Source organism: Panthera leo, chromosome D3 (genome assembly GCF_018350215.1).
Source record: "Panthera leo isolate Ple1 chromosome D3, P.leo_Ple1_pat1.1, whole genome shotgun sequence".
Lineage (NCBI taxonomy): Eukaryota > Metazoa > Chordata > Mammalia > Carnivora > Felidae > Panthera > Panthera leo.
Window position 1 is genome coordinate 18,233,411 of NC_056690.1, and position 27,399 is coordinate 18,260,809.

At 51.6% G+C, this 27,399-nt stretch overlaps 2 protein-coding genes across 8 annotated transcripts in view; one reads left to right on the top strand and one right to left on the bottom strand.

The window, feature by feature from the left end:
* Positions 1 to 412: 412 nt before the first annotated feature.
* Positions 413 to 26,483, bottom strand: KCTD10 (potassium channel tetramerization domain containing 10). 2 transcript variants are annotated; one of them, XM_042911154.1, is made up of 7 exons: positions 25,992 to 26,483; positions 19,875 to 20,088; positions 10,739 to 10,908; positions 7,916 to 8,005; positions 7,551 to 7,603; positions 6,121 to 6,316; positions 413 to 2,250 (listed from the first exon to the last, which is right to left on the bottom strand). In XM_042911154.1, exons 1-7 carry the CDS (start codon positions 25,992 to 25,994, stop codon positions 2,026 to 2,028), a joined length of 951 nt encoding a protein of 316 aa, XP_042767088.1. In that variant the 5' UTR covers positions 25,995 to 26,483; the 3' UTR covers positions 413 to 2,025. The 2 variants fall into 2 exon arrangements, with proteins under 2 accessions (XP_042767088.1, XP_042767087.1); XM_042911153.1 differs by having other exon boundaries at positions 7,916 to 8,002; positions 25,992 to 26,093.
* Positions 26,396 to 27,399, top strand: part of UBE3B (ubiquitin protein ligase E3B) — a 52,434-nt gene continuing 51,430 nt past the window's right edge. For 5 of the 6 annotated variants that reach the window (XM_042911143.1, XM_042911142.1, XM_042911145.1 and 2 more), the window contains exon 1: positions 26,396 to 26,525. The gene's annotated coding sequence lies outside the window, so the exon portion shown is untranslated. The remainder of the gene's footprint in view (positions 26,526 to 27,399) is intronic. The other variant, XM_042911147.1, reaches the window with a different exon arrangement.

Sequence of the window (27,399 nt, forward strand, 5' to 3'; positions counted from 1 at the left end):
CTCACCATGGAATGTTTCGGGAACCTGTTCCGTTCCCGAGAAAGCAAAGACTCAAAATGAACAAGTGCAAAGTGTAGGAAAAGTGTAAAGACTGCCAGAAACATTAGCTCAGACGGTGTAGAAGCCCAAACAAATCCGATTGTTCCACAGACGTACTCTTCACAGAAAGATTTAAAAACACAATTCAGAGGATGGCTTTTCCATTCCTACAGAAAACATCAGAACTGACACTCGCTTTAACGTTCTAAAAAAGTTCAACCCAAATGCCAGGGTTGGTGTTTAAAACTTAAACGGTATATAAAATATTTACGAAACCGTGTTTAAGCCCCCTTTCCCGTGCACTTAATAAAATCCAAATGGCTTAGTAGGAAAGTCTCCCACACAACAGTTTAAAAAGCATCGACCCCGTACATGATTTTTAGGTTCAATCAAGATTGTTTTAGAGTTTTATTGGAGGCTTTGCTGCTGGATACAAAATAAAGGCCTATGACTGTCTCAAGAAAGGCAGTATGTGCAAAGCCTAAGCTGTAAAAACCATTTCAAAATATAAACTCGTTTTTTTTTTTTTTGGAATACATGGTGTCAAAGGCTGCCCACGTTAACACCTTTGGTATAAAACAGTAACATTTCCCTTGAAAAACAGACAAATTCCATCCATTCTGTCACACACGTTCACATCTCCCTGTAACTACTCTACCTAATCTAGTCGCAGCCACATCAGCCACAACGCACTTCTGTCCCTTCGTGGGCGCAGAGGAGACTGGGAGGTAGGTCACCGAGAACGTCCATCTTGCACAAGCAACCGTGCAGACAGCCGGGCTCCAGCGCGGGCCCCCTGCGCCCCACAAGCACACGTCCCCGCCCACAGTCGCACACGTCCCTTAAACATGAACACACACACTTAACTGGACCACAAAGGATGTGCACAGCCTCAAACTCTTGCTCCCTGTGGCCACTCCATACTGTAAAAATCAGAGGCAAAGACAAAAAGGGGATCTCCAGGTGATGGGTGCCCTGAGACTGTTGGTGGGGGTGGTCTTCCTGCCTGGATGCCAGGCTCGGGGAGGGGAAAGAGTCCGGGCCACGTCCACTTTCTAAGCAAAAGGCAGGGCTTCTACCCGAGACAGCCCAGCTTAACAGAGAAGAAGGGCGGAGGAGGAGGAATGGATCCCAGGAAGCAGCGGTGTGAGCTCCACCTGTAACCAGGCCAGACGGCCTTCCCAGAACGGGGTTGCTCAACAAGGAGGCCAGGTAGAAGGGGCAGGAATCAGGGAGAGGGCCAGGACCCCAGCACTCCCTGCCGGGGACGGCTCTGCCCTCGGCCAGGCATGTGGGGTCCCAATGAGCACGGACCACACGTCAGCCCAGGGGGCAACAGGCCTGCTCCTTACCCAGAGTTACGCCAGGACAAGTTAGAGGCACGAAGCTCACAGGTCCTATCTTCCACGCCACAAACTGCAATCATTTACCAATAAGCCATAGGCGCAGAAATCCTGCCACCGCGGGTGCTTCCAGCAAAACCCCGGATGGCCACCCAGTCTATAGCACACAGGAACCGGCAGCCAGTGTGCTGGGCTGGAGGACGACGACCCAGGATGCTCACGAGAACGTCTGGTGGCCACCAACTAACTGGCAGGATCCCCCTCGGAGCCGTCCAACTGAACCCCGAGGGAATGCCGCCCCGAAGCTCAAACAGGTAGTCCACACCCACAAAAATAAATACTGCAGACAACATCTCTCACGTCCGCTTCACACCCATTCATACTTTTCTCCGAGAACCAAGAAAGCCTGGCTCCAAGGATTCCCCGTTTCCCACGGAAGGGGGAGACCTTGGACTCCACTTAAGAACAAGGGTGCATTCACCTGGGGAAAGACAGTCACCTGGTCGAAAAATATCAAAATCATCATCTGGCTTATTACAAAAGTATCTCCAGACTCCGGGGGAAGTGGAAGGCGCCCGGAGCCTGCAGGAATCGGAGTGAAGAGCAGGGGAGGAGGGAGGAGGGAGGCGGCTCGCTCGCTCGCTCACTGGTGGAGGTGCGCACGGTCGTCGGGGCGCTTGATGTGGATCCGCCGCACGCGCTCGATCCGCTCCCGCTCCCGCTCCTCGTCCTCATCCAGGTGGTGGGAACGTCCGGCCGCCCCGCCCGTGGCCTCCAGGAGCGCGTTGTCGGGTCCTCGGCCGTCCTGGGCCTCGTACAACAAAATATTGAGGGTCTCCTCATAAATCCGGGCCTCTGGGAACTCCACCTGCACCCCCACAAAACACAAGGCAGGTAGGTTAGCATCACACACACACCCCTCCACCTCCGCTGCCTCCTGGGGTTGCCAGCAGGGCCCCTGGCCCCTTCAGGCCCCTAGGATGCCGTTTAAGGCTGTCCTTACTATTTTTAAAGTAGTTTTGATTTTCAGTAGGCAATACTTACACACGGTGCTCGACACACAGGACACAAAAGGGACGCGGTGCAGATAAATGTACGTCTGTACACACACACACTCACACGCTTTAGAACACACTTCACCTTTTGCTTTCCCCTAACACAGGCGATCCTTCCCCATCAGGGGCTGTAAGACTGTAACGACGCAATTAACCGATTAGGTCGTTTCCAGCATGTTTCCACTAACAACAGACCTGTTCCCGTGGAGCTGTTCCACACCTCGGAGCAGCCTTTAGGGCAGCAGTACTCTTTGTGAGCAGGGACCAGCTGGAAAGGACATGACCCCTCCTGCGTGGCGAAGCTCTGTGACTGCCTGGTACCCTTCGGGGCTACGGCGCCATGAACCAGAGTGGGGCTGCACAAGTGGGTCCCGGGCACTTGACTCACAGAGACTTGGCTTTCAAGGGCAGGATTCGGAGGTTCTGAGAGAAATGGGGAGAGTGCATTCTACTCTATTTCCCACGGAGGCCACACAACCAGGAGAGAGAGCACGCAGTGGCTGAGGGCTGTAACACAGAAATAGTGGTGGCCGGATTGGGGGGAGGGACCAGTCTGGAGTAGCCTCTAACCAGTAGTGAGGTTATGCCTTCTCCCCCACCAGTACTGTCCAGAGGGAGGTCAATGCAGCCTGTGACCCTGAAACTGGCATCAGCTCAGAGAGCTCCAGAGGGGCCACCCGATACCCAGAGACTGAAGGAAAGTTCTCGGTTTTCTTTTTTCTTTTCTCCATTCTCTTGCACCCCAACCCTCCCTGCCCAAATCCTGTGGCAGCAATGGCTGGAGACTGTGGGAGTCAAAACTCTGAAGGGGAACCTTCCTTTCTAATGAGAACTGTGGTCTCATCAGGATGGAGTGAATCTGGGCTACTGTTTTCCTCTAGCTTCTTTATGCCGTTAGGCTGCAGGTAAGGATACAGTCACAGGCAGTGTGTGGGAGAGCAGGGAACTGAAGCCCCAGTCTCCGGTCAGTGGGCTGAAAAAGGGGAACCCCAGGGAAACAGCACCAGAAGATTGTGAAAGAAGGGCGCTCAGGAAAGCAGCTGCTTGGGGTTGTGCAGGAACTCCTGGGCCTGAGCCTGGCTGCCGATCCGTCCCTCAACAGCACGCACAGAACGAAGCAATGGGCCAGACCGGTGCCACAGGCGCAGACTGGCCCTCAGTGCAGCACGGATCTGAAGGCTTTGAAAACTGGATTGTCATTGGAACGGCAACCCACAGCTGGCTGGCACTTGTGACCTGAACCCAAGTGGGTCAACTGCCTACTAAAACAATAAAAAAAAACCAAAAAACAAAAAAAACGTTCTCTTTAGGATTTAACAAGATCTAAAAGCCCTCTAACATTCGGGATATCCGGGATACAATTCGAAAGTTTGTGTCATCAATGAAGAACCAGAAAAATCTCAACTCCTGAGGGAAAACAGAATCAACAGATGCCAAGTCCAGGAGGCCACAAATGCTGGAATTACCTGATGAAGACGTGCAAGCAGCTATTATAAAAACATCTCCACAAGGAAGGGTGAACTCTGTTAAGGCGAATGCAAACACAGGAGGTCTCAGCAAAGAGACATAAGATAGAAGACCCAAACGAAAATTGTTACTGAAAAATACAACACCCAAGATAAACACACACACACACACACACACACACACACACACACACACACACACACACAAACTTACTGGAAGGGCTCAATAACAGAATGGGGAGGACAGAGAAAAGAGTCCGTGAAATTGAAGACAGAGCAATAGAAGTGTCAGTCTGAACAACAGAACAAAGGAGACCAATAAAGGGCACAGCTCTGTGCTTTATTAACACCAAGTCCCTAGTGAGTCGGAATCAAGAACCAAATGGACAACATACGTATTAACTATCTGCTTAAACTTTAATTTCAGCAAGCCAAACCCTTTCCGGCTTAACCACAAAAGACAGTTAAATGATTAAAGGAATTAGTAAAGCACTTGGGATGCTGTACCAAGAGGGATCGCAATTCTACAAAAACCCCCAAAAGGAACATCTGTACAGTTACTTGGAACAACAAAATACGAGTGTCAGCCCCAAAGCACAGTCCCGAAGGCGTGGGCCAGAAGAAGGAACCTGCGCCTGTAGGGGCAGCCGTGCCCCCACATGACCCCCTGCAAAGCCAGGCGTGTGCTTCTCCTGGAGAAAGGAAAGAGCCCTGGGGACACGACAGCAGAGCAAAGGGAGCTGTGGCTAGGGGCCCGGGCCCATCACCCTGAGCCCCACCTCTACCCTATTTCAAAAACACAAGCACAAGCTCACTCCAGAACCTGTTGGTTAATCTATAAATAGTTGGGATCAGATCATGAGGCCTCTGAATCCCTTGTTCCCTGTTAAACTCTAAAAACGTAAAGTCAGTATTTTAAAGCTTAATCAGATTAATATGATGATCGTCCTGTTATTACCCAAGGACAAAGGCAACCCGTGTATATAACAAAACCAAACTGACAAGGCGGGGAAGCCAATGACAGATGGAATTCACAGCCCTAAAAAAAAGTTCACGGGAGAAAAGAGGCATGCGTCTTGCTGATGTGGTAGGGAGAAGTGAGCGAATCTGGTCTCCCTGCCCTCTTTGAAAAAAAAGGAACCTTAGGGGTTTTCCCTCCTTGGGTATCTTTAACTAGTATGTATCTTTCAGGATATATTCCAAATACCAATGACAAAATGGTTTAGAAGTTAAAAAAAAAATGTTTACAACTCTGGTTTCTACTGCGTGGTCTCACGTTCTGCCTTTTCTGCCCAGGCTAGCTCTGGAATCACACACAACTGTGCGCTCCCGGGGCCTTACTGAGGACAGTACCCCAAGTGGGTGATGCACAGTCTTGTGCATGAAAACCTGCCTGGCAGACCCTGCAGGCCCCTGGTGATCGGGGTTCCCTTAGCAAGGATCCGAGGGAAGTGACAGAGTGTACTGGGGGATTTCTGTTTTGAAAAGAGGAAGAAAACCGAGTTGCAGAGCCCAAGAAGAGTAAGCATAAGACCTCCAGGCAGCGAAGTTCAACGAACAGAGCACCGCACCTCCAACAGCGCCTTGCGGCATTACTGGTTTGGAGACGATGATACGGAAGTAGATCCACAGAGTCCGGATCAGTCAGGAAGCTGTGTGCTCAGAAGGAAGCCAACAAGCACGCCAGCTAAGGAATGCCACGCAGGCCCTGCGAGGGTGGAGGGCCACTCCAGGTCAGTGGGTCAGAGGGCAGACAGACGGCACAAGTCATAGGTTGTGACTAGAAAGCCAAGGTCAAGCTCTTGAAGGCAGCACTGTTCCTCTGATGACTGAGATGGGATGGGGCCACGCTGGTAGGAGATGGTGGTGCTGTGGAACAACAGGCCCTGTCCCGTCACCGACAGGACACGATGCAGGTGGCGAGGGGACAGCGGCGTGAGGATACATCTGAATCGACCTTTACAGCCAAGGGACTTAGGTGCAGTATGACTGTCCCTATTTGCTCACCGTCAGAAAGGAAAGGCCATTCTGTTTCTGCAAGACCTACAGGCGACTCTCCGGGGCCCAAAAGATAATGACTGTTTTCACAATGAGCAGTCGTGCATCAAGGAAAGCATTTTCAAAGCTTTTCCCTCTTTAGGTTTATTTTGCTCAAGGGGAAAGGGAAGCGGTGCGTATTCTGACCAGTCACCCGGAGCCGTTCCCCGAAGGGCTTACCTTGGTCTGTTTCTTCTCCGTGGCATAGACAATGGAAGTGCAGCAAACCTCAGCGATCTTGCGGCCCTGCCCATAAAAGGACCAGCAGCAGATTTCATCCCCGATGACGTCCTTTATGAACAGGACCCTTCCATTAAAGCGCAGAGAGAGCTTATCAAAGAGCTCAATGTTTTTCAACATATTGTCATCAGAATTGCTGCAAAAGAGCATTTGATTAGGTGACCGCAGACCAGTACTAACTGCAGTTGAGTTGTTTCCACGTCCCTTTTTAACCTCCCAAGGAGCCCAGGAGAAGGGCACCGCAGGCCCCGCTGCTCCACCAAGGAAAGGGAGGGCCAGAGCAAACAGGTGACTGCCCGAGGCCAAGAATGCCAGAGCCAGGCCTCCAAAGAGACGGCTCTAGCCCCTAAGCCTGTGCTCTCAATCAGCCTGCCAGGGCGGCCGCTTAGCTGGGCTCTGCCGGAGATGAAACGTGAACAACTTGGCGCCTGTGGGTGCACAGGCACCAGGTGGGGAATGTGGAGGGAGCCCCACGAGTGGCAGGACAGAGCTGTCCAAAGGAGACTCTTCATCTTGGGTCCATTTGTGGGTCTTGAGTAACCTCATTATACCCCCTACAACTGAGAACACATGGTCCCAAGAGCCAGAAGGCATTCTAGAAACCTGTTATGTATTGCTGGTGGAAATGTGAAATGGTGCAGCTGCTTTGGAAAAACAGTTTAGCAGGTCCCCAAATGACTAGAGCTAGGGTTACCAAAGGGCCCAGCGATTCGGCTCCTAGGTACATCCAAGAGAGACGAAGACCTCTGACCACACAGAACACGTGTGTTACGAATGTGGTCCGAATGCTCACGGCAGCGTTCGCGATGGCCCCCCCCAAAGCGGAAATGACCCTGAGCACCCGTCAACTGACGAATGGATCAACAAGATGCAGGAGATATCCATACGATGGGATATTACTCAGCCATAAAAAGGAAGGAGGTACTGACACATGCCACGAGGATGAAACCTTGAAAACGTGCTAAGGGAGAGAAACCAGTCACAAAAGGTAATGTGTTGTATGATGCTGTTTACATGAAGTGTCCAGAGTGAGCAAAGCCACACAAGCGGAGGCCAGCGGCTGCCAAGGGTTGGGGGTGGCGGGGAGTGAAGAGTGACTGACAATGGGCTGCTTTCTGAGGTGGTGAAAATGTTCACAATGTGGGTAAGCGGTGATAGCTAAACAAGTCTGTAAATACACTAAAAATCACTGAATTATATACTTCAAAAGGCCACGGTGGATGTGAAGTCAGTCTCCTGTCGTCTGTTACCCTGGGCACCCTCCCAGTACAGACAGCCACCCTCACTGGAAGGTCAAAGAGGAGCCGGGCCCGGCCTGTGTGAGAAGCTTTCCTGGCGAGGGTGGGTGGCCTTTATCGCTGACACCTTACCTGGTATACGAGTATTTGTTGTTACTTCTGTTGTAGAGCAGCTTCACGGCTGGCTGCATGCAGGGTGTTTTAAAAAAGAAAGAAGAGAGTCACTCGGAGCGGAGGTACAGAGGACCGTGGGCTTCCCGCGGGGCTGGGCCCTGCCACCAGGCCCAGAAGGCAGGTGAGCACAGCTTGCAGGCTGGTGGGGGGCGGCGGGGGTGGGTGTGTGGGGAGGGAGACTGCAGGAGCCCATTCTAGGGGAACAGGTTCCCATTCTTCACCGCTTCTCAGGCCTTGCTCAGGGACTTCTATAGGTTTCAATTTCAAAACTGATTCATGATTTCGGTAGCCAAAGACACGCCACAAGAGTGCTTCCAACGTACCTTATTTGACGTTGCTATAAGTTTCTGCTCTTCCTTGGACGAAGTGATGACAGGAACTTTGCAGAAAGGCTCATAAGTATCTTTGTTCTGCTGGAACAAAACACGCTTTCAGCCTGGGAGGCCTGCCCAGCAGTGGATTATTTAAGCTGGCCTGCTGGGTAAAGACAGGTGCTGGCGAGGGAAGGTGGGGCCACCGGCGCCGGGAAGAGAGGAGGATTCTTACCACCAGTGAATCAGGGGGAAGGGGAGGGGAATGGCCAAGGGTCGAGTTCTCTAGGAAGTCTGCTCTTTGGTCAGGGCGCTCAGTAAACCCTAACAACGAGGACACGTTTCCGCCACCCAGGGAGCCACTTGAAAATAAACTCTAAACACAGCGGATGGAATATGATTGTGTAGAAACACCTAAAACCCCACTGCAACAACCGTGGAAGAACTTAAAAAGTATAAGCCTACGGAGAAGGATGGGAGAGGGGAAAAATCTGAGCCTGGGAAGCAGATGAGGAATAACCGAGGAGAAAGAATCCTAGAGGTTCTCAAAGAACACCCGTGAAGGCTGGTGGGCAAAGGGCCAGAGCAGAGGATTGCTAACCAATCAGCAGAAACACCGGTGAGACGCCCCAAGTACATTCCCTTCCCCTGGCAGAAGAAAGGTCTATCTTCCTGGAGTGGTTTGTATGGGTGAGGACAGGGCTGAGCCACTCTTCTAAAAACAGGGGGATTGAGCGAGTGGTCGACACACTAAACGGTGAGCCCCAGCTCCCAACTCCTTCCCCTACTCAGATGGCAGAAGGCCGCCAGTCAGGCTTCTACCCACCAGGCAGGAGAGTGGAGGATTCCTCCACGGGGAACTGATCCGTCCAGGAAAACGCTTACAGACTCAGACACTGGGGATTCCCAAGGAAAAAGCCTTTTCATCCGCCAATGAAGCCCACTGGACGAGGCCCACCCATGCACCACACACACAGCTTTTCAGAACTCTACTCTTGAATTTTAACAGACCCGAGATCATCAGATTATATGTGGAAAGCCTCTCAACCGTGAGACTGAAACCAAAACAAAGAGAAAAAGTAAGGGAAGGAGCCCAACGATGAATGCAGCAGAAAGAAAACTTCAAATAGTATTATCAGATAAAGGAGAGCACATACGGAATCCTATGAAATAAGATCAGCGTTCTAGAGAAGAAAGAGCACTCAGAGAACATGAAAAGGCTCTGGGAAATTAGAAATATGATCGTAGAAATGAAAAGTTCAACAGAAGGGTTGAAAAGATAAAATTGAAGAAAACCTCTGAGAAAGTGGAACAGAAAGATAAAAGCGAGGGAAACTGGGAGGAGGTCAGTTCTAGAGGTTTAACTTCAGACTAACAGAAACCACAGAAAGGGAACCTGGAGGGCGTGTCTCTAAGACAAAGATGAAACCGATTCGCTGGTGTGTCTAAACACGCCAATAGGAGACCGACCTTTCTGGCCATTTAGGGATCAATTAGAGATATGTACTTAGAAAACCAAGCAGACAAAACAATGAGGCAGTCACTAACTCTGGCAAACTGAAAAGTTGCACGATAAAAAATATTCACTGTATACTCTGTGGCTCAACTATTAACAATATTTAGACATCACAACGTAAACTCTGAATACTGATTTAACCAAAGCTGTGATAAACACTATATTGGAAAACTGGAGAAGGAATATGGGTACCTAAGTTTGGTAATGGTTGGTGGTACTGCATGAGCAAAAATTTAATTTTTGTCTCGCAACAGATGACATTGAAAACTGAGATGTCAATAGATAGCGTAAGAAAGTAAACAGAACTGTTGAAAGAAGTAACAGAGGAGAAAGATACGATGTACACACATTACTTTAACAAACCTAAAAACGAGGGGTGCCTGGGTGGCTCAGTCGGTTAAGCATCCGACTCCTGACTTCGGCTCAGGTCATGACGTCATGGTTTGTGAGGTTGAGCCCCGAGTCAGGCTCTGCACTGACAGCTCGGAGCCCGCTTGGGATTCTCTCTCCCTCTCTCTGCCCCTTCCTCTCTCACGCACATACGCATGTGTGCTCTCTCACAAAATAAACCAACATTAAACCAGCATAAAAATGAAATAAAAATACGAAAGTAAAGGCTATAGCATTCAGTCAGATTTACGGTGAGTTCACAGACTCGCAGGTCGAGGGGGTACGTGGAAACAACAGATCGCCAAGGAGTCAGGCCGTATGGGAACGGCTCCAGCGGAGGGCCAGAAGACATGTGGTCCGAGGGAGGCACAAACAAGAGCCTCGTGCATACAAATCCAATTCCTGTGGCATTATGAAGGAACTCTTCTGATCCTCGACCATGTTGGAATTTTGCCTGAAATAAATGGCCGCCGGCTATGTCTAGAAGCATTTTGGTTCTACAGGGATTTTGCTATCACCAGAGTTGACCCCAATGATCCTAACCCAGGTGCAGCTGAGGAGTGAGGGGTGTCTGAGTCTGCAGAGATTACATGAGGCTCCCAACAGTGACTGGTGGGGTGAGAATAAGTCCCGAGATGGGTCCAAAAAACTGATCAAGTTTTACAGCCCAAAGCTCAGTACTGAAGGGTTTCAATGTACACATGAGATGACCCAGCACCATGGCGACTGAGCACAGTTAGGTGGCCTGAGCATCACAGGGAAGCCTCTAAGGGGTCCCTGACCCAAGGAGAGAGGAGCTCCAGGGATACTTGTGAACCCACACGTCTCAGTGAGGGAGGAACTGCCCCCATTTTGTAGAGAAGGAAAATGAGAAAGGCAGGTGGGCCCAGCACCTCCCCACCCTTATGGGGAGAAAGGGGGATACCTACTTGTAAGGCTGCCTGGCATTCTTCCACCAGGCCCTGGACCAGGTAGTACTTGGCTTCTGCCAGCAGCTCCTCGATCTCCCGGCGGCTCTCGGGCAAGGGGACCGCCCCGTCACGAAGGTAGTTGAGTATCGTACCAAAGTGTTTCCCACACCGGTCGATGAGGATCCAGCCTGCGGCGGCACGAGGATGAAGGGAGGGCCTAGTTATACGGACACTCGTCTCTTGGAAGGTGCTGAGGAGAACTGGGGTGTCTCTTGGCTCCCTCGGCCTCCCAGGGAAGAGCAGGACCGCAGAGGGGGCTGTAGCCCCACCTGCCCAGCGGTCAGCGAAGGGCTGACCGAGCCCTGCCTGGGAAGCACTGCAATGGTCTCCAGGCCCTGCTGGCTGGAGACCACCCCAACCACGGACTCACCTGCTCTTGGGCTCTTTTGGATGCCAGGACCCCTGGGGCCTAAAAGCGGGTTTCTAAAGTACCCTCAAAAACCCCTTAGACAGTGCCTTGGACATCCCAAGAGTGCACAACACCTGGATAAAATGGGTCCAAATGACCACACCCCAATGACTGGGGAAAAGCGTGAGGTAAAAATACCTACTCCCTCTTTCTACAATGCTTTCAGGTTGTCAAATAAGCAAAAGACGGCAACGTGTGACTCCCCAGAGGGATCCCCAACGCCCCCCCGGCACCACCACGGGACATTCCACCCTCGACTCCCCAAACAGGCCCTTACTGGCTAGTGACAGCGACTGCAGAGGAGACAGTGAACCCGACAGCCCCTGCCCCAGGCAGCCGAGTGTAACGTGGGGAGACGGAACTCGCTTTCATTAACTATGGCAAAACGTGCCGACTGCCGACCAGAACCAGGCACGGTGAGACGCCCTTGGGGGTTGGGGCCAGCCGGGCAAGCCTTTCCTTCGGCCTCTCGATGGCCTCTCGAGTCCGGGCACCGGCCTGCTATACCTTCACTAGGAACCCCCAGGCTCCCACAACTCATCTTCAGAAACACCAATACCCCGGAGCAGGGTGGGGTGGGGTGGAAACTGCAGCAGGAAACAAGACCGGAGCCTGGGAGTGGAGCGACTGAAAGGAGAGGCTGGGATGAAGCAAAGATGTGGTACGACTCGTATGGCTCGACAGAAGCCAGGGCATCTAGAAAGAAGCCAGTAGAGGAGCGCCCCCTCCCCCAGGCCAGCAGGGCAGCCCCAGCAAGGGGTCTCCCTCGGTCTCCTGTCCCACATTACAGGTGCCAGGACGCCAATGCACGGGGCAGGTGGGTTCAGGCGGGAACCAGCAGTTTTATGCCCCCCTCCTCCGGGTCTGTCGCTCAGTCTGGGAGAGGCGCACACACTTCCACTCCTAACGCCACGGCATCCCGGCCCAAGTCCCCCTCTGGCCCCCAGGCCCTGACCCCAGACAGAAGCCCAGAGCAGCAAAGACACCTCTTTCATATCCAGAGTCACAAGTCTGTCCACCACCCCTTCCCTAACCTGGCCGTGCCAAGTGCGCTCTCGGGGTTTCCGGGCGCCACTTGGTGGTGTTCGCCACAGTCGCTAGGCGAGTTTGGGAAGAAGGCCATTTCCATATTCCCGTCCTACAAACTCCTCAGTCCGACCCTTCGGTCAAAGGTCCGGTCTTGCCCTCCAGACGTTTGCACTTGACACTTCCACACAGCTGCGGTTTCCGGAGCGCAGCGGGAAGAGCCCTTCCCAGGGTGGCAAACACAGTGCAAGCGTGTGGCCCGGAGTCACACCCTGGCCTCGAGGAAGGAAGAGGCGTTCGCAGGCATGGTCAATCACGGCACCCTGACAGTGACCGCTGGACATCATCCCACCGCTTCCTCCTACATTTGAGACGACAAAGCACGGCTGTGGTATCTGCCATGCAGCTCGGCCGCCTCCGGGGGCCTGGAGCAAGCAGCACGAGTGAGTGTAGGTGGGCCAGGCCGGAGGCTGACCGGAGAGCACGTGCCCTGCCCCTGGGGACAGAGCACGGGGAGGCTCTTCCTCACTCCGGCAGAGATGGCCAGGCAGGAACGTGGGCCCAGGGCCGCAGGAGCCTCTGATATTCCAAGAGAAGCCAGAAATGCAGGTTTCTCCGGGAAACCTCCTGATTTGTAAATAATAGTGAAGCAAAAGGTCACTAATCCACGCTAGGGCAAATAAGACCTATCTGCAGGCCACCGGCTTACGACCTGCTACCCTGGATCAAGTGCTTTCCCTCCAGGGAGCAGAGAAGGTGCGGAAGGATCATTTTATCTTCCCAACAGATCTTTCAGAGGGAGGCTCAGTCCCCTGCATTGACCACAGATGACAACAGAGACCCGGAGGGGTTCAGGGACATTCCCAAGTTGGGGATGCAGGACTTGATCACAAAAAGCAAGTAAGAAATTCACAGGAAAGCTCCTTTTCACCAATTGAGAAGATGCGCAGGATCTCAGTCTTCAGGGAAACGGCAACCAGTTTAACTTGGCGATTCTGGGAAAAAAATGTCCATGTTCTGCCTTTGACGCATGGACAACTTAGCCTGCTCAGCAAGAGCAGGGGCCCCTGAAATCAATTATCCAAGTGACAGTCCGGAGTTTCCATAAACGAAGAGACAGACCGTGACATTGGGCGCCAGCTCAAGAATGCTGTCAGGAAATGCTTGTGGTGAAGGAATCATACTTTGGACAAATAAGGGCAAAGGAGCGAGGCGCGCTCGCCATGAGGTTTCAATTAGCATTTTGATTTTAAAATATTTTAGTTGCTTTCAAAGCCAGAATCTACCCCCTTTGAAACAGCTCAAATGCCTGGCGTGTAGAAAAGCCAATGGAAGTCAAGCAGCTCCTGGCTTGTGGGGCGTCTTTGCTGACGCCCCGGAGCACACAGGCTGTCGCGGAAGGCTGTACAAGTCAGGGCGGCCTGGGGTCGGGGGGCCCATTCGGCAAGGCTGAAGAGCAGAACAGGCAGAGGCAGACCGGAAGGCTCTGGAATGGTCTGGGAGACGCCGCACGACCCGACGGCTAACAGCAAGGGCCTGTGTCGGAAACCCAGTTCTGCCGCCTACCTGCTGGATGACACAGGTGTTTCACCGAACCTCTCTGTCCTCCAGGTCCTCTCCTAAAACTGGCACCCCACAGGGCTGGTGTAAAGGCACGATGAGAGAATGTACTGGAGACACATAGCACAACGCTGGGTCTATTGGCAGCACTCAAATGAGGTCTCTGACAATGAGCCCTTTACGCGTCTCTTCATCACTGCTGGAGGACAGAGCAGTAGCAGTGTCCGCAGGGGGCACAGTCCGGCCCGTGGGAGTCTGCGTGGCTTTCAGGGTGAGCCGGGGAAGGCTTCTCTCAGGGACAGGGGACTGGGCGACAAGGCCTGCCTCCTTGTGCCACCAGCACACCGAGTGCTTCTTGCTCCTTTCCCTGCCCCCCACCTCTGGGGCTTCACCGACCTCTTCTTAAGGTATTTATACTATTTCGGGGGTTCCCAAACTTGCCTGTTCATAAATCACCTGAGGCACTCATTACATATTCAGATTCCAGGAAGCTGTCCCATTCCTGAACCAGAATCCCTGGGGCAGGGTTTCTCAGCCTCGTACTAGCGACATTTTGGAGCGGATAATCCTATGTTACCGAGGGACTGTCCTGTGCATCACTGGGTATTTAGCAGCATCGCTGGCCGCTACCCACCAGATGCCAGCAGCTCCCACCCTCAAATTGTGGCAATCAGAAAGGTCTCTGGACATTGCCAGATGTCACTTGGAGGTCAAAATCATCCCTGGTTGAGCACCAATGAGGTAGATCAAAGACCTAAATGTAAAAAAACAATGTAAAAATGCTATCACAAGTCAGACTGGAGAAGATATTTACAACATAAAATCACAAAGAAATGAGATCCAGAATATAGATTTTCACAAAGCAGTAAGAAAAAAAAAGGCAAACAGAAAAATGTGTAAATAAGATGCAATCAGGCAGCTAAACGATGAAACACAAATGACCAATACACGTAAGAAGATGCTCAATGGACTAGAAATTAGGAAATGCTAAATAAAATGACAGAGCACCAGCTCATAACCGTCAGATCGGCAATAATTAGGAGGTCCGACCATGCCGGGTGTTGGCAAAAATTCAGACCACTGTGGGGAGTGTAAATCGGCACAACAGCTAACACCTAATCAAGCCAAGGATGCTCTCCCGGATTCCCCTTCTGCGAATAAGCTCCAGGAGAGAGCTCCCAGGGGCGGGTAAGACCTTAAATGCTGTAGCCCTGGGCCTAGAGCCTTTTCATTTACCACAATAAGAATATGACTTTCTCTGTGTGCCATGACGTGGCGAAGGCTGGGAAGCGCTGCCCTGGAGAAGCTCACACGTGCCAGAGAGTGTTTGAGAAGGGCAATATTCCCGACAGTGAACACTGGCAGCAGTCTGAACAGCTATGGCCAGAATACGGGTCCATAAACTACAGCATATTCCCAAAATGGAACACAACTACCGATATTTGAACTAGAGCTACGTATCGTTCACGGCTAGATTTCACAAGCATAATGCTAAGAAGGCAAAGAGGCTACAAACGACGTAACACCACTCATATGATGTTGGAAAACCCACCAACTCTGCCTTGTTTGGGGACAGACACTGCAGAGCAAGAGGCATTCACTACACATTCACATCAGTGGCTTTCACCACCAGACGCACAGTAGATTCCCCTGCGGAGCCCCTCCAAGCCCTACGCCCCGACCACACAGTTGCCCAAGTACATCTGGCTCTCTGGGTGGGTGGGGACCCAGGCAGCAGGATTTAGCTCCCAGGTGACTCACTATGGGGCCAAGGTTGAAATTCACCTACTGACCCCAAAGTCAGGCCAGTGGTTACCTCTGGAAGGGAGAGAGGCAAACAAAAAGGTAAAGAGAGGCCACGTCGGCCCAGGCAATGTTTTCTTTCTTGTCTGAGTGGGGGTGATGTGGAGAACAAAGGCAAAAGAAATGTAGAAAAACTTCAATCTCCTTACAACTTGCAGCCCATTGACACGTACTGGAGACAGGGTGACCTTCCCTCAGGAACTCAGCTGCCTAGGGGCAAATGGCAACCTTAGGTTGACCTCAGCCCAACCTCCTGGATCCTGTAAGTCTTTGTTAACACGTAAAAACCCATTTGGGGGGCGCCTGGGTGGCTCAGTCAGTCAAGCATCTGACTCTTGGTTTCAGCTCAGGTCATGATCTCATGGGTTCGTGGGTTGGAGCCCCGCGTGGGGCTCTGTGCTGACAGTGCACAGCCTGCTTGGGATCCTCTCTCTCTGTCCCTCCCCCACTTGTGTGCGAGGGCACACTCTCTCTCTCTTTCAAAATAAATAAATACACTTAAAAAAAATCCATTTGGAAACTTCCTTTATCTCTGCCCCCCAAATATATGTTAATAATCAGTCTCCAAGCATATGGCCCACTGATGCACATACATCTGAAGGGTCTCCTAACTAAGGTTTTGCTAGATAGTAGTCAATGACCTTATTTTAACACCAGCTAGCCCCTCAAGGTCCTGGAAGCCTTCCTTCCAAATTCCTTAGAGACCTACCCTATTCCCAACCCACTCCCAACTTAGAAGTGTATCATCGGTCACTCCTCACAATCCCAGCGCAGCTCTTTCTACCCACGGGTCCTGTCCCTGTGCTTTAATAAAACTTCCTTTTTTGCACCAAAGACGTCTCAATAATTCTTTCTTGACCGTTCGCTCCCAGACCCTAATACTTCTCATCAGGGGCATGAGGCAGTTTGTTTTATTAATCACAATTTACAAGCTCTCACCGTATTTCAGAACTCTAATTTAAGGCAGGAAGCATGGAGATCGCAGGGAAACCACGAGGTACTACGGTCTTCCCATGTATTACACCTGACTTCCCCACTGGTTTTCAAGGAAACGTGTGCTGATAATAAGATTAATGACTCCGTTCTTTAATCTGGTTCACACACTCCCTCATTCCAAGAACATTAGCAAGAGACCAGAAACCACGGGGGAAGGCGGTGGCGGGGGGAAGCACAGTACCAAGCAACAGGGACCAAATAGGCAACTAACTACAGGCGAGTTCTAAGGCAGAACTCTTACTAAGGCAAGGTCCCAAATAAATCCATGTTGACAAGGAATCAGGTAAAAATCCCGGCACTGTAAGAACTGTGCTCTTCTGGGGAGGAGTGTGGGAGAGGCCTGCTCATTGCCAGAGTCTTGGCCGTCTTAGAAAAGCCACCCTTTGGGCGTAAGGTGCAGAACACTCATCCCCAAGGCCAAGGCAGGCCACTTCTCCCCAAGGCACCGCTAAGACCTGCTTCTCCACAGCCCCTTACAGGGCTCCTCCCGCCACCCGGACACCCCACCCAGGCGGGATGAAGCGAGAGTGAACAGCGCCCATTTAGAGAGTCTTCCAACTGTCAGGCACTCCACCAAGAAGTTTCTAATGTTAATGTCCTCTCTCACTCCCGTAACAATCCTGAAAAGCACTGCCATTCACAACTGAGGAACCAGGCTCAGAGAAAGTCACCCGCCCAATGTCCCATTGCCAGTAAATGACAAACGAGCCTAAATTAGCCCAGTGCCCGATACGCACAGAAACGGCTCCATCAACGTTAGCTGTGACTGCTACCGGACTCAAACCCGGTCTGTCTCACTCCAACACCCAAATCCACTCACTCCAAACCTCCCCGTTTAGGAACTGAGCGGTACAAAACTCCAACAGGCAGAAGCGGGAGAGAGTCCACCACTCATCCTGGGCCCCAGGTCCTCTCCGGGAGCAACCAGTTTCTCAAGCGCCCTTCAGAGATTTCTAGCAGCTCAATACATTGCTGCTCTGTGCCTCTGGAGCCCCTGTTCCTCAGCCAGCAGGACACAATGCTGGATCCGCTGGTCTCACCGAGCTGCACTTGATGTTTTGGCCTGTTTGTGGCAAACCTCACTGAAGCCCAGGGTGAAGCTGGGAGATGCAGGACATTTATCCCAGTTTGTAGACCCAATGGTGTATCTGAGGGCAACACTGAGGCCCCCGGTCAGGCTGTGCAGTGTACTCGCCAGGGGCCAACGGGCTCGCCTTGCCCGGCACAGCGCGGGCTGGAAGACCAGACGCAAAGCTGGCAGGTGACCTGTAAAGGTTGCTGTGCTCAGGTGCCCTGGCCAGGGGGCTGGGCCTGCAGCAAACCAAGGACAACCCAGGGTAAGAGCCAGCATGCCCTGAACTCAGTAGCCTTTTTTTTTTTAAGTCCTATAGCTTTTAAAATGCAGTGCTATGAGCTTTTCGTGATAGGCAGGGGGCTGGAGAGCCAGTGGAGCTCTGTGAAAACGGCCAAGATCAGAGTATCAAAGACAGCCCTGCTTCCCTGAACATGCTGGATTTTCCAGGAAGCACTGGGGACAGGACGTCTTCTAGCAGCTGTTTGGAAGCGGGACCCCCCCCCCCCCCTTGCTGTCCCTGCATCTCTCCCAGCTGGGCGATCAAAGAACTGGAGGACCGGCTCTTCCACGGCGTGGCATTAGGCCAGCAAGGCGAGGGCTTTCAAGGAGATGAGGCTCCAACTTCACTTCCAAAGCGACTCAGCTGCTTTTCCTGAGCACCCCCCCCCCCGCCCCCCCGCCCAAGACTGGGTAGGGCGGAAGAAAAACTACAACAATCCTGGGTTCTCAGATAAGGTCTGTTTCCTTCGGCAGCTGGGGCGCTATTGTCTCAGTCTCCACAAATACTCCCGGGGCAGTGCTGGGTGCGGCACAGCAAAGGGGATCCTCCCACTCATAAAAAGCTCCGAGCTTTCTGGGTGAGACACAGAAGGAAGCTCTGAGGTTCCAACCTCATTCACCTGATGCCTGGCCAGAAACCCAAACTCACAGGAAACTCAGCGAAACAGAACCTCCAGCCCTGCAGCTGGGCCTTCTCTAGGACACCGGGGGAATCACCCTCCCTAGCGACCAGCTCAAGCTTCCTCCCTTCTAGGATCAGAGGATGCACTCTGGGCGCCAGGCTTAGAGTCCCCAATCCCACCTACTTGTAGCAAAACCGGCCCCCCTTCCCAGGAACCAACACCCCCGCAAGGCAGGGGCATGGGCACAGCAGCCAACCTCAGAAACAGGTAAGGGAGGGTCCAGCCAGGTCCTAAGCAATCTCAAGCCACAAAAGTGAGCCTCACGTGACCTGCCCCGTGAACCCAGCCAAGGTAAGAATGTCCCCCCTTGCCAAGTGCCCTTGGATTGTTTCAGGCGGGTAGGAAGCAGTTACGCTGAGGTGGCTTTAAAGAATTCTTTGCCTTGGGGCACCTGGGTGGCTCAGTCGCATCCGACTTCGGCTCAGGTCATGATCTCACGGTTTGTGGGTTCGAGCCCCGCATCGGGCTCTGTGCTGACAGCTCAGAGCCTGGAGCCTGCTTCGGATTCTGTGTCTCCCTCTCTCTCTCTGCCCCTCCCCTGCCCATGCTCTGTCTGTCTGTCTCTCTCTCTCTCTAAAATAAACAAACATTAAAAAAAAATTAAGAAAAAAAAAGGATTCTTTCCCTTCTACCAATGTGACTTTCCATGAGAAAAAGGTAAAAAGAAGAAGAAACACACACGGAATATATATCTATTGAATACCATACACCAACAGCCCCATGAGGTGGGTATCACTAATGGGGAAACGAGAACAGGTTAAACCACCTCGTTAGGATCATGAGATCCTAAATCCAGGTCTGTCTTTGTCAGGCCCCCATCCCAGGAAGACAAGGGTCCACAGAACACATTCATGCCTCTCCCACACTGGAGTTTCACTCTGAAGTCACAGAATCATCGCTTGAGAACTGGCAGGGGACCGACTAGGGCTGCTAGTCCAGCCACAGAGCTGTGGCCTCGAGGAGGGAAGTGACTTTCTCAAAGTCACACAGGCAATCAACAACGAAGTCAAGACTGTGAGTCCCCACCCAGGTGACCCCAGCCCACCTTCACATCTCGACTTACATGTCACTTCCTTGGGGAAACCCTCCTTCACCACACCCCCCGCCCCGCCTGGACTACATCTGCTCTCCCGGTTACACGCTCCCAAGGCCCCCTGCACACTGAGAGAACACCGAGCACAACTGCCATTTAACTTTGGCCTTCTGAACTCGAATGAACCCTCAACCACAAGCACGTCCCCAGCACCTGGGGGGCAGGCTTACCTTCGCTGTCGGTGAGTACTTCCATGCGCCCGCTGAACATGGCTTTCAGCATGGTGTCCTGCTTGGTCAGTGTCTGCATGGTGGTGTAGTAGAGGGCTCCGCCCACGTTCAGCTTTACGTACTTGGAGCTGGGGCTCGTGCCCTTGAAGGAAGTGGTGCGGGTAGCAGCCGCTGGCACCGCTGAGCTCACCACACTTTCTCCTGACATCTCTTCCTGCCAGTGGAGAAGACAAACGGTCACCAGGGTCACAGCACCCGGCCCGGTTTACCTCTTTCAGACTGTGGGCTGAACCTGGCCTCCAGGTGTGTTTTGCTTGGCCCAATTATAGACTGCATTTAAAACTTCAAGATTGCTCTGAAAGTTGACGACACAGGCAAGTTCACAGAAAAATCCGGATTCCTAGCTTCTCTTAAAATTAGAGGCCGAACAGGTCAGCAGGGCAACAACTGGTGGGAGGTGGGGTACTGGTTGCCCCAAACCCCACCCAGAGAGCTCGTATACTGACCTCACCTGCTGAACCCGTGAGCAGGAGTTTACCACTAACTGTTGAGGTGGGCAGACTTCCTTTCCGCCTGTTCCTCATATAAGCGAACACCCGGGGCACATCCGACAGCAGCTTGAAGCACTGCCCGGGTCTCTCTCGGTCTCCTTATTGCCATGTGCCACTGGATGGCAGAAAGTGCTATCTTTCAGCTGAACTGCAAGTGAAATTAGCCTTTATGAATTCAGTGGGGTCCCAACTACCACTCCTGACACTTTCTGCTGGGGGGAGAGGGGGAAGTGTTTCTGGGGATGAAACAAGTATTTAAAAACGCTTGGAAATAAAGTTGTTGCAAAATAGAAACTTCCTGTACCAGCACCTCCCAAAACAGCCAGATCCGATGACAGTCTCCTTAATGGCACTACCGGTTCTTGTGTCCATCTCGAAGCAACGGCTGCGCTGATTTAAGCAGGCCTAGGAAGGAGACTGGGACCTGGCACCCGTGTACTCAAAGAAAACATCTCTTCGACAGGTAAAGGCCTATGGCAGGAGGTGTCGAAGAGTGGGCTGAATCTTCTTTGATCGATCTGGGGCACAGCAGAGGGGAGGCAGCCTGACGGCCAGAACCTGGCCTGGCACTCCTATCTGGGCCGTGAGGTTCGCACTGAACGTGAACAATTCATAGCACGTCACCATCTGACAAGGCCACTCGGTGGCTGATGGATCAAGGCACAAACAAGACTACCCCATAATTATGCGTGAACGCAGACAAAAACAAGAACATCGCCCCAAACACAAAAATGACCAAACATCCCCATATCCTGACTTATGCAACTCACTGCTGCTCCTTTACCCGTTAGAGCTTCAGCCCCACTCCGTTCTTCCCACCTTCAAAACAGGAATTACTGAGACCCAGTCACAGAATTAACCCTCCCTCCTGACAGCATTCAATATCGAGCAAAGCCCTACTTCCCTGAATCCTCCCCCAAATCACCCAAGGCAAGCCCCAATCCTCTTTCCGAGATGCTCTGTGGTTCTCCCTCACGGCAATAAGGAGAGAAAGCCAACTTTGACTATTGGCATATAGTCAAAACTCCTGGGGGTTTTGACAGCACAAAACTTTAAAAAACTATATCCTGATCCTGAAAAAGGATTTCTTAAAATTCTTTATGCCTTTCTATCTTTTCTGGATCTCCCACAATTAACATGGATTACATGTATGATGGGTAAAATACAAATGTTATTCTTCAACAGGAGAAGGGACTAATGAGGGGCAACCCACTGTCCATCAATCGGTAATAGCACAGGCAATGACCAACCCTCCCGACCCCCATCCCCCCAGAAGAGTGGCCTGGAAATCACCCACTGGAGGACTCATGTCAGGGCCCTGCAGAATGACAGGAAGAACGGGCTTCTGGAGAGAAAAGTGTTTTCTCCAGAAGCGTTCCTGCATCATCAGGTGAATATACCATAAGAAGGCACGTTTTCAGAACCTCAAGCTTAACTCACCTGGGGTCTCTGTGGGACCCCTCCCCTCCAGCTTTCCTTTGAAATCAGTCCCCAGAAACCCCACACTAATGGCTATCACCAACCATTCTTCCCAGAAAAACTCTTGTCCATGGGATGATAGAAGTAGCTGATGAGAATAAAGAGTTTCTAAAAACTTTAAAGACCTAGGGCGGGGAGTGGGGGGAATGAAGGCTTATAGTTGTGGGGTTTGGGGGCAAGGCCGGGGGGCAGTTAGGGAAAATTGCCCAAAATTGAAATACTTTTTAAAGTTCCTTTTTAGATGTAATTTACACAAAAATCAGTGTTTTGGGAAATGATCTGGCATTCTGTAAGGCACCTACTATGAAACAGACAAAACAAGTCCAAGTGTACTGCAGACTGCGGTGTACTTTTACTTTCCGATACCTTTCCAGAGATAATTTTCACACCATAAAGCATATCTGAAGTGCACGGTTTGATGCATTTGGGCCAGTATATGCATCTGTATAGCCACGACTCGGATCCAGACCGCCAACATTTTCATGGTTCCAGAAAGCCCCTCTATGCCTTCTCCCACTCCTCCCTCCCAGAAGATACCAGTTTTCATCTCTACCACCACATACAACCATTTAAAATGTAAACAATGCTGGGAGACAACTATCGTTATTTCCACCTTGTAGATTTGGATACCACATCCCAGAGAAGTTCAGTCACTTCCCAATATGCGTTGGTACTGGCGGTGGGTCAGTGACACAGCAAGTAAAGGACATGGGCAAGTCCTGTCTGGCCTTGAGCCCATGATTTTATCAACATTCATGCTTGAAATATATACAGCAACAACATGTAAATTGAGGAGCCCCCCCCCCCCCACTTCTTTACGAATTAAAAAAGAAAGCTTTGAAAATAGATGGGAGGCAATGTGTGGCTAAGGGCTTGGGTTTGGACATCACGCCTGAATTTGAGCACCCAGCCCTGCCACTGATCAGTTGTGGGCGAGTCACTGGAGTCTAGTTCCATCTATGAAACAGGGACAAGGGCAGTGTCTCCCTCCAGGATTGCTGTGAGGGATGCCAGAGAGCACTCAGCACGGTCTCTGGCTCAGAGCAAACACTCAAACGCCAAAGACTCACACTATGATTATTTCAAAATGCTCTCAAAGTCTCAAATGACCTTCTCTGAAGACAATGCCCATCTCTATGGACACCCACCTGAATCACTAAGAGATAAAGGCAGAAACCATCCTGATCTAGCCTTGAGACTCCAGAATAGATGGGAAAAAAAGCTCCAAACCTTCCAGGAGCCCACCCTTCTAAAGGTCAGTCACCTCAGTACTAGGAAAGGCCCTTGGCTAAATGGTTCTGTGTTCTCGTCCCTGAGCCCACACTGGACCGAGCTAAGGACACAAAGCAGCAGACAAAAAGCCTCTCACAGCAAACCTCTCTACCGAAGACTCCCCAGCCACTGCTCCTGGGATCCTGCTTTTTCCCTTGTTTCAAAGATTTGATTCCATCATTAATGAGGTTGGGGAGGGTGGGGCAGGAGACAGCAAAACTGGTTGTGAGAAACAAAGATGGAATTCATACTTGAGGTACTGGTTACCAATTGTATTCCATCAGAAAAGTTGAACCCAATTAGGGAAGTCAAGGCTTCTCTCTTTCCCACCTCCCCTAAGTCTCCTGTAGCAGATTCTGAACAGTGGCTCTCCACTCAAAAAAAAAAACAAAAAAAAAACAACCCAGCAGGGTCCTATCCACGTAAATTCTGATGTAACTGGTCTGGGGCATGGCCTGGGCAACAGAATTCTTTTTTTTTTTTTTTTTTTTTTAACTCCCCTAGGTATTTCCATTGTGCAGCTACGACTACAACCCACTGCTTGAAATAGTTCTGTATGCCTTAACTAGTCTGTATTAACCTCATCACCTTGGAGAAGCTCCCCAACCTCCTGTTCTATTGGCCGAGTGAATTCTGACCACATGTAAAAATAAACCAAAGCATCATAAGCAAAAGCCGGCCCCAATCTCACAGCTTCGGAGCCAAAGACAGGAAGTAACTGTATATGTGCTTAGAAAATAAAAATCAGCCCAAAGGGGAAAAGTGTTGGCTTGAAAAGAGGTCCCCCAGACAAGTACAATAGGAAAAAAGGCACCAACTCCCTGACCCTTGGATGTTTTCTCCGCAGTTCTCTGTGGAACGGTGTCCCCTGTGTGTGTATGCTCGGGGAAACGGGCACGTGGAAAGTTTGATCAAAAGTCTGAGGAACCTAGGCTACAGGCTCTGTTCCACCACTTCCGGTGTGAGGTTGAGACAAGCCTTTTGACTGACTCTCAGTTTCCTAAGTTGTAAAATGAAGTGAAGGGCATAATCTTCATAATAACCTTCAGGTAATGCTAAAGTACTTGGCACCTGGTCCTCGGCGTGGTTTCCCTTCTGTCCCTTCAAGCCTCCTTAAGAGGTCCCAGCCCCTGGCTGTACTACAGTCACCTGGGTGCACCGTGCCTGGGCTTCACCCCAGGCCAATTAATCAGAGTAGAGGAAGGGCAGCTCAGCAGTATTTAAGAAGCTCTTCGGGTAATTCTAACGTGCGGCCCAAGCTAAGAGCCACAGGGCTAAGGGGTTCCTTTAACCAGCTTGATCTCAAGTCACTGTCTTGAGGCTAATTATAAAATTTCCCCCAAACTAAAGGCATTGCTACAACTCAAGAAAGTCTGCTGTTCCATTTCCACCAAACTAAATTAAGGCGGCCCGATAACTGTAGCATTATTTTGCATCCAAAACTTGCTCATAGGGCAGCTACTGCTATTTCCAAGCGTTGTGCTGAATTACACTCTCCTCCTTTGTGTATCACGCAAACTATTGGCCGATTTCTCTCAAGGATCTAGTGAGGAAGAGATGATCACCAACCCCAGTTTTGGGGGGAGAAGATTAATAATCAGAACTATACGTGTCCTCTGACTCAGGCCCCTTTTGTTACATAGTCCAAATCAAGAAATCACTAATCTCCGGTAGGGCTTGTTAAAACAGATTGGTGGGCCCAACCCCCCCACACTGATTCAGTAGTCAGTGGTAGGGCTTGAAACTTTGGCCATTCCTAGCAAGTTCCCAGGTGATGCTGCTGCTGCTGGTCTAGAGACCAGTTTGAGAACCACTGGTTTAATTAATGCCTTTCCCCCTTCAGGTAGTCCTTATTTTGCATAAAATGGAGTAAAGTTAGATACAGAATGGCTAAGTCTTCTTCAGCAGGGTCCTTGAAACTTATCTTCTCTAAAGACTGCATTTTCCAGTTAAAGACCAAGCAAAGAAGTAAAAGCTAGCTGGACTTTAGTCATTCCCAGCCAAGGCCAAAGAGCTATTTGAGGAACAAACCCTTGAAAGATCACATGCAAACAGAAACTTTCGCACAGCTGGGTGACTGACATCCATTCCCAGCTCCTTAGGTGTGGCCACTTCGGGTCCCAACGGAAGTGACTAGATAGGTACCAAGGCGCCAGTTAAAGGCGCTGGACTCCGTGGCGAAGGCACCCTGACCTCAGGCCCCTGGCATTCCTTCAGGCGCTGGATGCACATCTGCCCTCCCCTCCAGCTCCCTCTACTTCTTTCACCCGCTTCACTAACCCTTGTGTTCAGAAGCCCCTGGAAGCCCCTTCGCCCCTTTCCCGACACCCAGGTGCTCCAGCCACAACTTCCAAAAACCCCAAACGCTCCGCCCCCAAGGAAGCCCACGTCGCTCTCTCATAACCTAACCATTCTCTTTCGCAACACCCTCCCGTCCCGGTTTTCCACTCCAACGTCCATCTTCGACGACCCCTCTTTGTTCTCTTCACGATAACCAATCCCACTTCCAATGAGCACTCAGGACTCAGACAACCGAAGTCACCCACACACGTATCTACTCTCCCAAGTCCAAATGCTCGTTCCCGATCCCCAACAGCCAGGGACCCTCCCATCCCCAAACACACACATACAATTATCCACCAGAGCCCTTCCCCCACCCCCGGCCTCGCCCCCCTCCAATCCCCCACCCGCCTCTCCCCTTTCGCGACTGCCCACAACGCAACCGCCCCCCTCGGCCCCTTCCCCTTCTATTCAGCCTCGGCCGAGCTCTCTCGGCCGCCCAGAGCCCGCAGGTAGTGGGCACCGCCCTCCCTACCATGAAAAGTCGGAGGACGCCGGAGTCTCCAAGCCCGGACTGAAAGAAGCAGGAAACACCCAGCTCGCGCAAGCCGGGGGCAGAGGCGGGGCTGGGGCGGGAACTTCCGCTGCCGCAGCCCGCTTCCGCCCCGCAGAGGGCAACTTCTGAAAGGGTCCGTCGTAAGCCTAGACGTTGTTCGCGTTCCTTCCAACCTCCCCCTCTGGGATGGGTTGCGTCTCCCCTCGGCTGGGTCAGGAATTTATCCCGCTCTTGAACGGTCTGCTTTTTTTCAGCTTCCAGAAAGGAGGGCAAGATGCAGGGAGGTTGTTCTTCCCGGGTAAAGAAGCTCTGCGGAACTGTCGTTTCCTGGAGCTGGATCGTTGCATCCCAGCGGAGCTCTGAGCTAGGACACCCCGGGGCAAGATGGCGGTCGGGCCTCGGACGCTGCCCCGGGTCCGGCAGAGCTCGAGGGCACTGAGCTGAGGCGGCGGTAGCTTCGGCCCCGACCCGGAGCGCGGGGGCCTCGAGCGGATAAAGGTCTACGGCCTACGGGTAGCGAGTGGGAACAGGGTTGTGTGTTTTCCGAGTGGTGGGGGGACTTTGAAGGAGGTGGCTCTTTGGCCGGGTCCCTGCCTCCCCAAGTCGGAGGGCGGGTGCCGGGGGCTGACTTTCGTGCTCGGGGGGTTTCTCCGTAGCCGTTTCCATCCCTTTTCAGCTCTGGGGCGATAGGCCTTTATAGACAGGCTAATGCTGGGTGAAAAAGGTTTGTTATTGTTGTTGATGCCGAGGAAAGATGCTGGGCCTCAGGAGTCCCTCCCCCAAACCGGAGTTCAAATCCTATACTCGCTGTGTGACCTTGGGTGAGTTCCCTCACCTCTCCGAGCCTCGGTTTCTTCCTCTGTAAAACGGAGTCATTAGCTCGTTTCACAGAGGGAGCTGTGTAATACAAGGTTTGGTACCTGGCATTCAGCCCTCTCCGTAGAGGCAGCTGGTGTTAATGATTTCAATAAAGAAAAACTTGGTCGTAATTTGACTCTAACAGCCCTGTGGACAGCCTTGCACGTGCAGCTGTTTGTTTTTGCTGTTCCATGAGTGGGGCAGTCTCCAGGTCTTGTCGGTTTCACTTTAAATAATTGCTTTGGAGTTGGACGTGGCTTCAGATTCAGGAGTCTAGTGACCTCTCACAAGTCACGTTCCCTCTACGTTTCATTTGCTCTGTGTGAAGGTGGGATTGATGATAACACACACCTAGATAGGCAATAGCCTTCAATAAATGATAGCTGTTCTTATTAATAGCCTAAGTGCAATTGCCTGTTCTTTCAAAATTGGACCATTTGAGACCTTATAGAGCTGTTGAAAAGACAGACTGGGTAAATATCTGTACACTGCCTGATTCATGATCCGCCCTTAAATGGTGATGGTCACC

Excerpts from the sequence above, each read along its gene's own strand:
- KCTD10 (XM_042911154.1), bottom strand. Across the intron at positions 10,909-19,874 it reads AGTACTCACCGACAGCGAAG|GCTGGATCCTCATCGACCGG; the intron begins GTAAGCCTGCCC and ends GTGCCGCCGCAG. Across the intron at positions 7,604-7,915 it reads TTATAGCAACGTCAAATAAG|CCAGCCGTGAAGCTGCTCTA; the intron begins GTACGTTGGAAG and ends CCCTGCATGCAG.